At 48.9% G+C, this 12,074-nt stretch overlaps 1 protein-coding gene across 2 annotated transcripts in view; it reads left to right on the top strand.

Moving 5' to 3' along the window:
* The window catches only part of RAB37 (RAB37, member RAS oncogene family), a 77,627-nt gene that overhangs the window by 49,523 nt on the left and 16,030 nt on the right, over nucleotides 1-12,074 (top strand). For both annotated transcript variants that reach the window (XM_016932905.4, XM_016932903.4), the window contains exon 2: nucleotides 8,608-8,718. In XM_016932905.4, coding sequence (XP_016788394.1) covers nucleotides 8,608-8,718 — 111 coding nt within the window. The remainder of the gene's footprint in view (nucleotides 1-8,607; nucleotides 8,719-12,074) is intronic.

The raw sequence follows: 12,074 nt of genomic DNA on the forward strand, positions 1-12,074 counted from the left end.
GCTCAGCGGAGAGTCAAGGTGACAGCCTTTTTACACCCTGCCCTCTTGGTACAGAGTTAAGTGTTAACCAGCTCAGTGGAGAGCCAGGGTGACAGCCTTTTACACCCTGCTCTCTTGGTACCCGGGTTCTTGTCAGGTGTCCAGGAAGAATCAGGTCATATAGACTTGAAGGATGATGAATGTGAAGATTTTATTAAGCGGTGGAAGTGGCTCTCAGTGGAAGGGGAGCTGGAAAGGGGATGGTGTGGGAAGAAGGTGATCTTTCCCTGAAGCCTGGCTGGAGATAACCGGGCTCCTCTCTGAAGCCGTGCCATCTGAAGTTAAGCCGTGTCTATCCGTATGCTCCGATGCTCAGTTGCTTCTACTCTTGACGTTCAGCTGCTTGTCTCTTCTCTCCTTCTCAGCTACACCACTCTGCTCGTCTGCCAAGAGCTTTTTATGGGTACAGGGCTGGGGACATGGTGGGCCAGGGTGGTTTTGGAAAAGGCAACATTCAGGCAGGAAAACAGGAATGCATGTTCTCATTTAGGGCCGCAGGTCCAGGCTTGAGGGTGGAGCCATCGCCAGGACCTCGCCCTCTTTTACCCAGTATTTCCCTGCTGCAACAGGGACATACAGTACATACAGATCTTCCTCATCCTTTTACTGTTTTCACAGTACTGCATTGTATGTATATTCTAGAGTTTACTTCACTAGTCTCTACTGCTGAATTATTTGTTCTTACAAACACTACAATGAGCATCCTTATACACATATCTTGGTTTACTTTTTTTTTTTTTTTTGAGATGGAGTCTTGTTCTGTCACCCAGGCTGTAGTGTAATGGTGCGATCTTGGCTCACTGTAACCTCCACCTCCCAGGTTCAAGTGATTCTCCTGCCTCAGCTTCCCGAGTAGCTGGCATTACAGGTGCACGTCACCATGCCCTGCTAATTTTTGTATTTTCAGTAGAGACAGGGTTTCCCTACGTTGGCCAGTCTGGTCTCAAACTCCCAACCTCAGGTGATCCGCCTCGGCCTCCCAAAGTGCTGGGATTACAGGCATGAGCCACCACGCCTGGTCCTCTTGGTTTATTTTTGCAAGGAAAGCCATAGAGTTGCTGAGTCAAAGGAATTTGCACTTGAAACCTTGATAGATATTGTCAGTTGCTATCCAAAATGGTTGCTCAATGTATACTCCCACTAATAGTGTATGTATGAGTGCCTGTTTCCCCAAATCTAAGCCAGTACTGACCATTACCAAACTTTTATCAAGCCGCTATACATTATATTGTCATTGTATCGGTTAGGGTTCTCCAGAGAAACAGAAACAGTAAGCTATATATATGGAAAGAAAGAGAGATTTGTCGGCCAGGTGCAGTGGCTCACGCCTGTAATCCCAGCACTTTGGGAGGCTGAGGACGGTGGATCACGAGGTCAGGAGATCGAGACCACAGTGAAACCCCATCTCTACCAAAAATACAAAAAATTAGCCGGGCGAGGTGGTGGGCGCCTGTAGTCCCAGATACTTGGGAGGCTGAGGCAGGAGAATGGCGTGAACCCGGGAGGCGGAGCTTGCAGTGAGTCAAGATCGTGCCCCTGCACCCTAGCCTGGGCGACAGAGCGAGACTCCGTCTCAAAAAAAAAAAAAAAAGAAAGAGAGATTTGTCCGAGAAATTGGCTTACATGACTGGGGGCTGGCAAGTCCAAACTCTGTAGGGCCAGCCCAAAGGCTATAAATTTTCAGGCGAGAGTTGATGCTACAAACACGAGGCAGAATTTCTGCTTCCTCAGGGAAACCTCAGTTTTGCTCTTAAACTCTTTCAATTAATCAGAGGACACTCACCCAGGTTACTGAAGACTTAAAGTCAACTGCTTGGAGATGTTAACCACATCAACAAAGTACCTTCACAGCAACATCTAGATTAGTGTTTAATTGAATAAGTGGGACTATAGTCCAGCCAAGCTGACACATAAAACTAACCACATGTACACAAAAATATATCAACCTATTCACATCCTTTGTTCACTTTTCTATTGAAGTTTTCTTCTGAGAGCTCTCCTTATATGAGGGATATTACCATATGTCATATGTCTCGAAAATATCTTCCCTATACCATTTCTCATTCGACTTTGTTTGTGGAATCTTCTGTCAACCAAAACATTTTTATTGCAGCAAATCTATCGATCTTTTCTTTATGGCATCTGAATTTCCTGTCTTGTTAAGAAGGTCACTCAGAGCCACTTTAGCAGCCATGGTAACCATCCCATTTATCAGGTTTTCTAAAAGCTGTCCCTGAATAATAAAGTCACAGAAAAGCAGCAATAGTGTACTTAGACAGCATTAGCCTGGCTCCCATTGAGAGGCCTGGATAAAGTATGATTTAATGTTATGCCCTGCATTTATCAAGGGTTGATACAACAGCTTTAGAAAAAGCTTTGCATCTTCCGCAAAATTGCAATTGCCCATTTTGTTATTCAAGGCCCCTTGCAGAAGGATCCACTTAACAGATTCCTTATAGCAGTGTATACCAGGAGAAAATACTCGATGGAAAGGACTCAGGCATACAATGTCAGACAAGTACCATACACCCCACCTGGTTTTCCACTTTGCCTTGATTGTCAGGAAACCTATAACCAAACACAATGCTCAAACGCAGTAACAACCTAACCTCACTCTGGGGTGGAAGATTTGCCCCAGCCCACCCCACCCCTACACACACACCCCTATTCTTTGTATATTCTTTCAGGCAATTTCTTGAACTGCCTTCTCGTACTTGTGGGTTTGTTTGAAACCACCTATCCCCATTGGAAGTGAATGAGGCACAAATACAGATATAAACAAAATGACTCAAGAAAGAACAAAGACACTTGTCTGAATGGTGGCAAAGTTGACCCAGAGGTTTCTGTCTGAACCACAATTAACTAACATTTTTTTTTTTTTTTTTTGAGAGGGAGTCTCACTCTGTCGCCCAGGCTGGAGTGCAGTGGCGTGGTCTCGGCTCACCACAACCTCCGCCTCCTGGATTCAAGTGATTCTCGTGCCTCAGCCTCCTGAGTAGCTGGGACTACAGGCGCGCACCACAATGCCTGGCTAATTTTTGTATTTTTAGTAGAGACGGGGTTTCACTATGTTGGCAGGCTGGTCTCAAACTCCTGACCTCGTGATCCACTTGCCTTGGCCTCCCAAAATGCTGGGATTACAGGCATGAGCCACCGCACCCGGCCATAACATTTTCATAAATGCTAAGAGAAACACAAAGAGGGAAGGCATGGTGAAAAATCTGGACCCAAAGTTGACATTCAGCTTCTCCAAGCAGTGAAACTGGGAACCAACTTGGAGAAATTTAAGGAATTTTCAGCAGCTGTTGGGTGGCAAGAGCAGCTCTGCTGGGTTATCTGTGAAACCAGAAAATCTGAGACAAGTCTCAGTTAATGTAGAAAGTTTATTTTGCCAAGGTTGAGGACGTGCCCATGACACAGCCTCAGGAAGTCCTGACGACATGTGGCCAAGGTGGTCAGGACACAGCTAGGCTTTACACATTTTAGGGAGACATGAGACATCAATCAAGATATGTTAAGAAGTGCATTGGTTTGGTCTGGAAAGGCGGGACAACTCAGAAGCAAAGGCAGAAGACTGGAAACATGGAAGGAGCTTCCAGATCACAGATAGTTGCATTCTTTTGAGTTTCCAATGAGCCTTTCCAAAGGAGGCAATCAGATATGCATCTATCTCAGTGAGCAGATGGGTGACTTAGATGAATAGATGGGAGGTAGGTTTGCCCTAAGCAGTTTGCAGCTTGAGCTTTCCTTAGTGATTTTGGGGGCCTAAGATGTTTTCCTTTCACATATCTGTCTCATGTGTCCGTGTGAAGAGACCACCAAACAGGCTTTGTGTGAGCAACGTGGCTGTTTATTTCACCTGGGTGCAGGCAGGCTGAATCCGAAAAGAGAGTCAGCAAAGAGCAGTGGGATTATCATTAGTTCTTATAGGTTTGGGGATAGGCAGTGGAGTTAGGAGCAATGTTTTGCGGGCAGGGGGTGGATCTCACAAAGTACATTCTCAAGGGTGGGGAGAATAGAAAAGAACCTTCTTAAGGGTAGGGGAGATGACAAAGTACATTGACCAGTTAGGGTGGGGCAGAAACAAATCACAATGGTGGAATGTGATCAGTTAAGGCTATTTTCACATCTTTTGTGGCTCTTCAGTTGCTTCAGGCCATCTGGATGTGTACATGCAGGTCACAGGGGATATGATGGCTTAGCTTGGGCTCAAAGGCCTGACAATATCTAAGGTAATGGATTTAGGCAGCTCCATCCCTAACATTTGGGGGCCAGGGCTAGAATACAAATGGAGGCCCACATACCATGTGTCTCAGTATCTTAACATTCTAAAGCAAGCTCAAAAAGCTACAAAATCAAGTGTGTCTAATCTTCCCTCCTGAATAAAATACCTTCTTACCAACCTGGAAGCCAGGTTAGCATGTAGGATTCTCAGAAGTTCCACACTAAAATGTGGCAGCCTAGGGACAAACAACCTCCTGTCCCCAGCCCCCCACCCACAAGCTCCTCTCCTTCTCCTCCCACCCTTGGGCACCCCAACCCCAAAGGAATTTTCAGCAGCTGTTGAGTGGCGAGAGAAGACGTGTAACAAGTGCTTTTGGTTTGGTCAGAAGAATGCATGAGGCTCCACATCCAAGCTCTGTCCACAGCCCCTGCAAATCGTCACCCCTTGGCCACACCACAGACCTAGGGATGCCACCATAAGAGCAACCTTGGGGAAAAGTGCAGTCAGTCTACAGGAGGAATAGGAGCCTTTGGCCATGTGGACACCTCGCTTCATGGGGAGGAGCACAGAGAAGGAGCAGGCCTAAGGGAGGTCCTAGGTTTAGGAAGAGATCATTCAACAATGCTTGTAAATAGACCAGCGCTGAGCTCTCCATGATGGCCTAGGTAAAAAGCTCTTAGAGTCATTACCAGTAGATTTTTTTTTTTTTTTTTTTTTTTGAGACGGAGTTTTGCTCTGTCACCCAGGCTAGAGTGCAGTGGCATGATCTTGGCTCACCGCAACCTCCACCACCCGGGTTCAAGGGATTCTCCTGCCTCAGCCTCCCAAGTAGCTGAGATTACAGGTGCCTGCCATCACGCCTGGCTAATTTTTGTATTTTTAGTAGAGACAGCATGTTGGCCAGGCTGACTTCAAACTCCTGACTTCCGGTGATCTGCCCATCTTGGCCTCCCAAAGTGCTGGGATTACACGCTTGAGCCACCACGCCTGGCCATTGTCAATAGATATCTAATGCTGATAAAAAAGACCCGGCAGGGCATTGTGGCTCACACCTGTAATCCCAGCACTTTGGGAGGCCGAGGCAGGTGGATCACGAGGTCAGGAGATCGAGACCATCCTGGCTAACACAGTGAAACCCTGTCTCTACTAAAAATACAAAAATTAGCCAGGTGTGGTGGCGGGCACCTGTAGTCCCAGCTACTTGGGAGGCTGAGGCAGAAGAATACCTTGAACTCGGGAGGCAGAGGTTGTTGTGAGCCGAGATTGTGACACCGCATTCCAGCCTGGGCGACAGAGAGAGACTCTGCCTCAAAAAAAAAAAAAAAAAAAAAAAGACCATGACCAATATGAGAGGATCATCCTGCCCCACCCTGAGCCAAGGTTCAGCTGAATCTGAAATGCCGAACCCTGTGTGCACCCCCGGACCTCGGTGAGCTGGAAAATGTCCCGAGAAGACAGGACTGTTTCCTATGATGAAAACTGATGGAAACTCCTCACCCTGGAAAGGAAAAGGATAAAAGTGAAAAGAATTAGAATCTGTCACGTTCTTTAAGACACGAATGAGGGGAACGTGGATGGACTACCCCTCACATTCTGGAATATTCTCTCTAGGAAGCACTTCTTAAAGCCTGAGGAAGTTAGATTCTAGATGTAAATTATTAAAACCACTGCATATAACAAACAAATGAGTTCTCTAACCCAGGAGGAAATAAAAGCTGGAGAGGTTCAGGAGGTGGGTGGGGGCACAGTCGGGGGACATCCAAAGTCAATGCCATGGACAACCTCATGGTAAGCAGACGCTGATATGCATTCCCTTCCATGCCACTGCCAGAGTTGACCAGTGGCTGGGCCCGACCCAAAGAGGCCCAGCCAATCTCTATGCTTTTACGGTTTTGTTGTTTTTATGTCTTTATGTTTTTACAAGTCCAGCTAAAGTTTGCACCTCCTAGTCCTTTCAAACAGTCTTGAATTCTTGTCTTTGGAAAGAGGCCACTGTCTACTTTACACTAAGGCATTTATCCACTCACCCATTCATTCATCCATTCATTGAGGGTACCAGCCTCTGGGTGCATGTAGAGTTCTTCTCTGTTGTTTATGATTTTCTTTCAAACATTTCATCTGAACTTCCAAGCTAATTATCGCCCCTTCTCCCTCCCAGTTCAGACCTCCCAGAGGAAGGCAGCCTTCCCCCTCTTTTCCCAGAATCTGCTTCTCTTTGAAATCTTGTCTTCTCCTTGTTCTAAGTCCAAGTGTGCAAGGCACATACCAGCCATCTGATCTTGTTTTATTCTATAGACTGGATTTTTGGGGCTCTCCCACACAGGAGATCTATGGACATCGTGTTAGTCCTGGTCTTCCGAAGAGGAGATGTGAAGAGGGAATTAAATGTGCAAGGGTTTTACTGAGGGAAATGCCTGTGAGAGAAATAGAGTAGGTGCCAGGGAGCCCAGGGCAGCCTTCAGACCATGATGCAGGTTGGATCCCCGTGAAGGAAAGAGGGCAGAAAGGTTGCGTGGAAGCATCCCAGACCACCTTGCAGTATCTGGAGGGTTGTGCAAGGCCATGAGGGAGCCCTTGAGCTAACTCAACCATTAGAGGGGTCCTGTGTCTCCCAGGAACAGGCCTGCCTCAGTGTCCCTGCTGTGCTCCGCCTTTGGCTGGTAATTGCCTGTAGGAAGCATGACCTTGGTGCAAACACGAAAATGATGGCTTTCAGAGCACGGCAGTGGGGACCATCGGTCATGGATGCCCCTGTGGATGGAAGTCTGAGAGACACGTTCTCATGGTCACTTCAGATGCTCATTAACTTGGAGGGAGATCTCCTCTGTGCCTTCACGCCCCTTTCAGTGACTTCAATAGAAAATCGAGACTTTAGTGTGTTTTGTGTCTGGGTGTATGTGTGGGTATCTGTGTGCATGTGTATGTGTTTTTATGTATGTGTGTGTCTGTGTCTGTGTTTGTGTTTATGTTTGTGTGTATATTTGTGCATGTGTGCATGTTTGCGTGTATGCTGCATGTCTGTGAATGTGTGTCTGTGTGTCAGTGCCTGTGTATATGTGTCTGTGTGTCTGTGTGAATGTGCATATGTATGTGTATATATATATGTGTTTGTGTTATACATGTCTCTGTGTGTGCATGTCTGTGTATGCATGTCTGTGTGTTTCTGAGTTTCTGTGTGTGTGCATGTGTGTCTGTGTGCATGTCTTTGTATATGTTTCTGTGTGCATGTCTTTGTGTGCACATGTGTCTGTGTCTGTGTATATGCATGTCTGTGCGAATGTGTGTTTCTGTGTTTCTGTGTGTTTGCATGTGTGCATGTGTCTGTATATGAGGATACATGTTGGTGTACATGTGTTTCCACATGTGTCTGTGTGCATGTGTGTGTTCTGTGTGTATGTGTGTGTTTGTGTGTACATGTGTGTTTTATGTGTACTATGTGTATTTGTGTGTTTCTGTGTGTAGATATGTTTTTGTGTGTATGTGTATCTGTATCTGTGTGCATGTGTGTGTTCTTTCTATGTGTGCATGTATGTTCTGTGTGTATGTGTTGTACAAGTGTGTCTGTGTCTGTGTACGTGTTTCTGTGTGTACACATGTTTGTCTGTGTGTGCATGTGTGTTTCTCTGTGTGTGCATGTGTTTGTGTGTGTGCCTATGTTTCTGCATCATGTGTGTTCTGTGCATATGTGTTGTATGTGTGTATGTTTATGTGTGTGTGCCTCTGTATGCATCTGTTTCTGTATGTATATGTGTGCTCTGTGTGTGCATGTGTGTGCATGTGTGTTCTGTGCATATGTGTGTGCATGTGTTCTGTGCATATATGTGTACATGTGTTTTTCTGTGTCTGTATGTGTCTTGTGTATGTATGTTTCTGTGTCATGTGTGTTCTGTGCATACATGTGTACATGTGTTTTTCTGTCTGTATGTGTCTTGTGTGTGTGTTTCTGTGCCATGTGTGTTCTGTGTGTATGTGTGTACATGTGTTTTTCTGTGTCTGTACATGTCTTGTGCATGTATGTTTCTGTGTCGTGTGTTCTGTGTGTATGTGTTGTACATGTGTGTATGTGTATGTGTGTGCTTCTGTGTGTATGTTTCTGTGTGTATATGTGTGTTCTGTGTGTGCATATATGTTTGTGTGTGCATGTGTGTTCTGTGTATGTGTGTACATGTTTTTCTGTGTCTGTATGTGTGTGTCAGTGTCTTGTGCATGTGTGTTTCTGTGTGTGTGTGTGCATGTTGTGCACATGCGTGCTTAGAAAGAATCCACTCCCACAGCCACAAGGACACCTCTGAGGCCAACTCACATCGCAGGCCCTCACCTCTCTCTCTATTATTCCCTTCCAGACCATCCTGGTGGGCGACAGTGGTGTGGGAAAGACGTCTCTGCTGGTTCAGTTCGATCAGGGCAAGTTCATCCCCGGCTCCTTCTCGGCCACTGTGGGCATCGGATTCACGGTAAGCACTGGCTGGCACTGCCAGCTCTGGGCCTGGGCTCAGGACCCCAGCGTGTTTCTGTTGAGTGCCAGCAGGAAACAGGTGGACACTCGCATTGGATCATTCAAGGAGGATTAAGGAGAAGACTGTTCCCCAAGGTGTAGGAGGGTGTTGGGTGACCAGGAGGGAGGGTGCACTGCCCCTGGGTAGTCCAGGAACTCCGCCCACCTCTAGCCTCAAGCAGGAAGGGAAGGCACCCTCACCAGAACCCAGGGACAAAGCTGGCTGCTGGGTGAGCTGCCTGGCAGGAGCTGCGTGGGACCTTCAGTGGAGGGACACAGAAGCCCATGGGAGCCCCCCAGGGAGGCAGCCAGGAGAACAATCCCCTGTCCCACCTTGCTCTCCTCCTGCTCCCCATCTCCTTCTGGGGCTCCACATTGGATGAACGCAAGTGGAAGCCAGAAAGCAAAAAATATTTTAATATGGGATAGCTCAGGTCAGCCCTCCAAGGCAAGAAGATCTGGAGGGACAAAGGGACAACAAAGTTTTCAGCACAGTCCAAACTTGGCAGTCACACGGGTCTCAGGGAGCTGGCAGGCCCAGGTTACAGTTCCGTGTTTAGTCCTCGGTAAAATGGTAAAAGGGCGGCTCGGGTTAAGGAACCCCAGTGCCCTCGGCTTTTTCTGCCCACAGCCTCTCTGCGGGACAAGGGATCCCTCCTTTACCGCATATCCCATCTCCCCGCATTGTCCCGTGCCTGCGGCTGCAGCTGCCCTTGAATTCCTGGGAAGACCTTGGGAGAGGGTTCCACTCCTCTCTCGGACTGTGGCAGGAAGAGCAGGGCCTTCCCTTGGGACTCCAGAATCCTAGCATCTCAAGATGGGGAAGAGCAAACATCTCTTCTTGGACAACGCGGATGTTTGGGAACCTCTGAGACCAGAGCACAGGGCCTGTGAGATCACACTCAGGGTCAGGACGCAGCAGTGCCACACTGATGGGAAGAGAGAGAGGAAAACCCAGAAAAATGGGCTTGCCCACTGGGTCACAGCCAGGAAGGCAGGGGTTCACAATGAACATAGCTTCTGCGTGACCTTCCAGGAGGCAAAGCGGAAGTGAGTGCCTGGTTCAGGTGTGTTCTGGGGCCTAGAATCGGCCCTGAAACACCAGTGCCCAGGGGTCTCCCCAGACTGGGACCGGCTGGGCTCTGGTAGTGCTGAATAGGGCAGGGCTGAGACCCAGGAGGCCAAGGCTACCTGGCAATCCCTGAGGTCTGGGACCAGGCTGCCATGAAGCAAACCAGGATGACCTGGTGCCAGGCGTCACCCACCCCAGCCCAGGCCCAGTCTGCTCTCAGCCTCCAGGGCACACCCTGCCCTCAGGGTCACACCCGCATCTCCTCACCCACCCTTCTGCCTGTCTGGTGAGGAAGGAAGAGAGTGGGGTGGATGTGGCTGTGGACATGCAAAGTCTGACTCACGTTCCACAGACCACAGAGGTGAGATCTCCAAATTTTGCCGCTAGCTTGGCAAGAAAATTGAGGCCGATTTCCTGTGAAGGAAAAAGAAAGTGTGTGGTCAAACTGTTTGTCTAGCCTGAGATGAGACACGCTGGGCTTTCCCACTGACCTCAGGGTGGGCCTCCTAGAGCCTGGGCTGCCTGCTTGGTACCGGCCAGCACCCGATGTTCTGGTGCATCTCAGGACAAACCTGTTGCCTGCTTACGCTGAGTGAGGGCCTGAGCCCCTGGCCAGAAACTCAGCCTGGGGACACCTGAGCAAAGAACTGGTGGACATCGGGGTCTCCTCCAGATATCAGTGGTCTGTGGGTCCCCGGAGAGCCAGGCTACCAGACACTTGTTTACCCATCTGTCCTTCTCACGGAGATTTGAGATATGGCATGGATAAGGGCCCTGCCGCTGGCCAGGCTGTAGCCTGCAACTCCTGCATGATGGGAAGGGAGGCAGGTGCTGCCACGGGCTCCGCTCAGGAGGCTGAGTGCCGCCCAGGTGGCAGGGGAGGGACAGAGCACCTGGTCTCCCACTTTGGAGGAGCCAGAGGTGAGCAGGGTGACTACCTCGGGCATGCCTTCACCCATAAACTACCAGGCCCATCGCCTTCTGGAAGTGGGACCTGCCCAGGTCCTGTGTAGATGCCTCTCAGTCAAGACCTTCCCTAAATTCTCCACTACCAGCCCCATCAAACTGGCTGTGGGGGTCGTGCTGATGGGGTTATGGCACACTGATGTCGATGGGGTTCACACAGGGGTCCTTCCAGTCCACCACAGTTCAGGTCCTCCTTGTTACCTCTCTCCTCAGTTTCCCCCAAATTCCCTAGTCTTGCCTAAACACTGATGCAAAATTCCTCTTTCAAAACCTTCACTCAGGCCAGGCGTGGTGGCTCACACCTGTAATCCCAGCACTTTGGGAGGCCGAGGCGGGCGGATCACTTGAGGCCAGGAGTTCAAGACCAGCCTGGCCAACATGGCAAAACCCCTTCTCTACTAAAAATACAAAAACGTTTGCCAGGCGTGGTGGCACACGCCTGTAATCCCAGCTACTTGGGAGGCTGAGGCAAGAGAATCACTTGAACCTGGGAGGCAGAGGTTGCAGAGAGCCGATATCATGCCATTGCACTACAGCCTGGGCAACAGAGTGAGACCCCATCTCAAAACAACAACAACAACACCAAAAAAAAAACACCTCACTCTGCTCATCCCCCACCTGAACATTCACGGTTCACTATTGCCTTCCAAATAAAGTCTGAATCTCTCATCTGTTGGTCAAGCTGTTGCACAGTTTAGACCAGTGGTTTCAAACACTCCTTCAGCGCACATAAAAGCCTCCAGGGGGAAGCTCATCTGAAATGCAAATTCTAAGCTCCCTCATACACATGCTGCTTCAGTAAAACCACGTGGGGGGCCCAGAATCTGGGGGTTCTGACCCAGGGGGTCCATGCGCCACATTTTGCAAAACATGAGTTGAGGCCTTGTCCCTCCAGTCTCTGCCCGGGTCTCCTTCCCACATCCCGACCCTGTGCTCTTTGGGCTGTGCTGTTCCCCAGCTCTGGAGTTTTCTGCCATCGACCTGGATAGCAGGGAGGCCCCTGCCCCCATCTCTGCAGGTGTGATTTGAGGTGTGTGTGGTGAGGTGTGTGGTGTGATTTGAGGGGTGTGGCAGGTGTGTGGTGTGATTTGAGGTGTGTGGTGAGGTGTGTGGTGTGATTTGAGGGGTTAGGTGTGTGTGGTGTGAGTGTGTGTGTATGGTGAGGTGTGTGTGTCTGGGGTGTGATTTGAAGTGTGTGTGGTGTGAGGTGTATGTGGTGTGATTTGATGTGTGTGTATGTGGTGTGAGATGTGTATGGTGTGATTTGAGGGGTGTGT

This window comes from Pan troglodytes, chromosome 19, assembly GCF_028858775.2.
Source record: "Pan troglodytes isolate AG18354 chromosome 19, NHGRI_mPanTro3-v2.0_pri, whole genome shotgun sequence".
Taxonomy (NCBI): Eukaryota; Metazoa; Chordata; class Mammalia; order Primates; family Hominidae; genus Pan; species Pan troglodytes.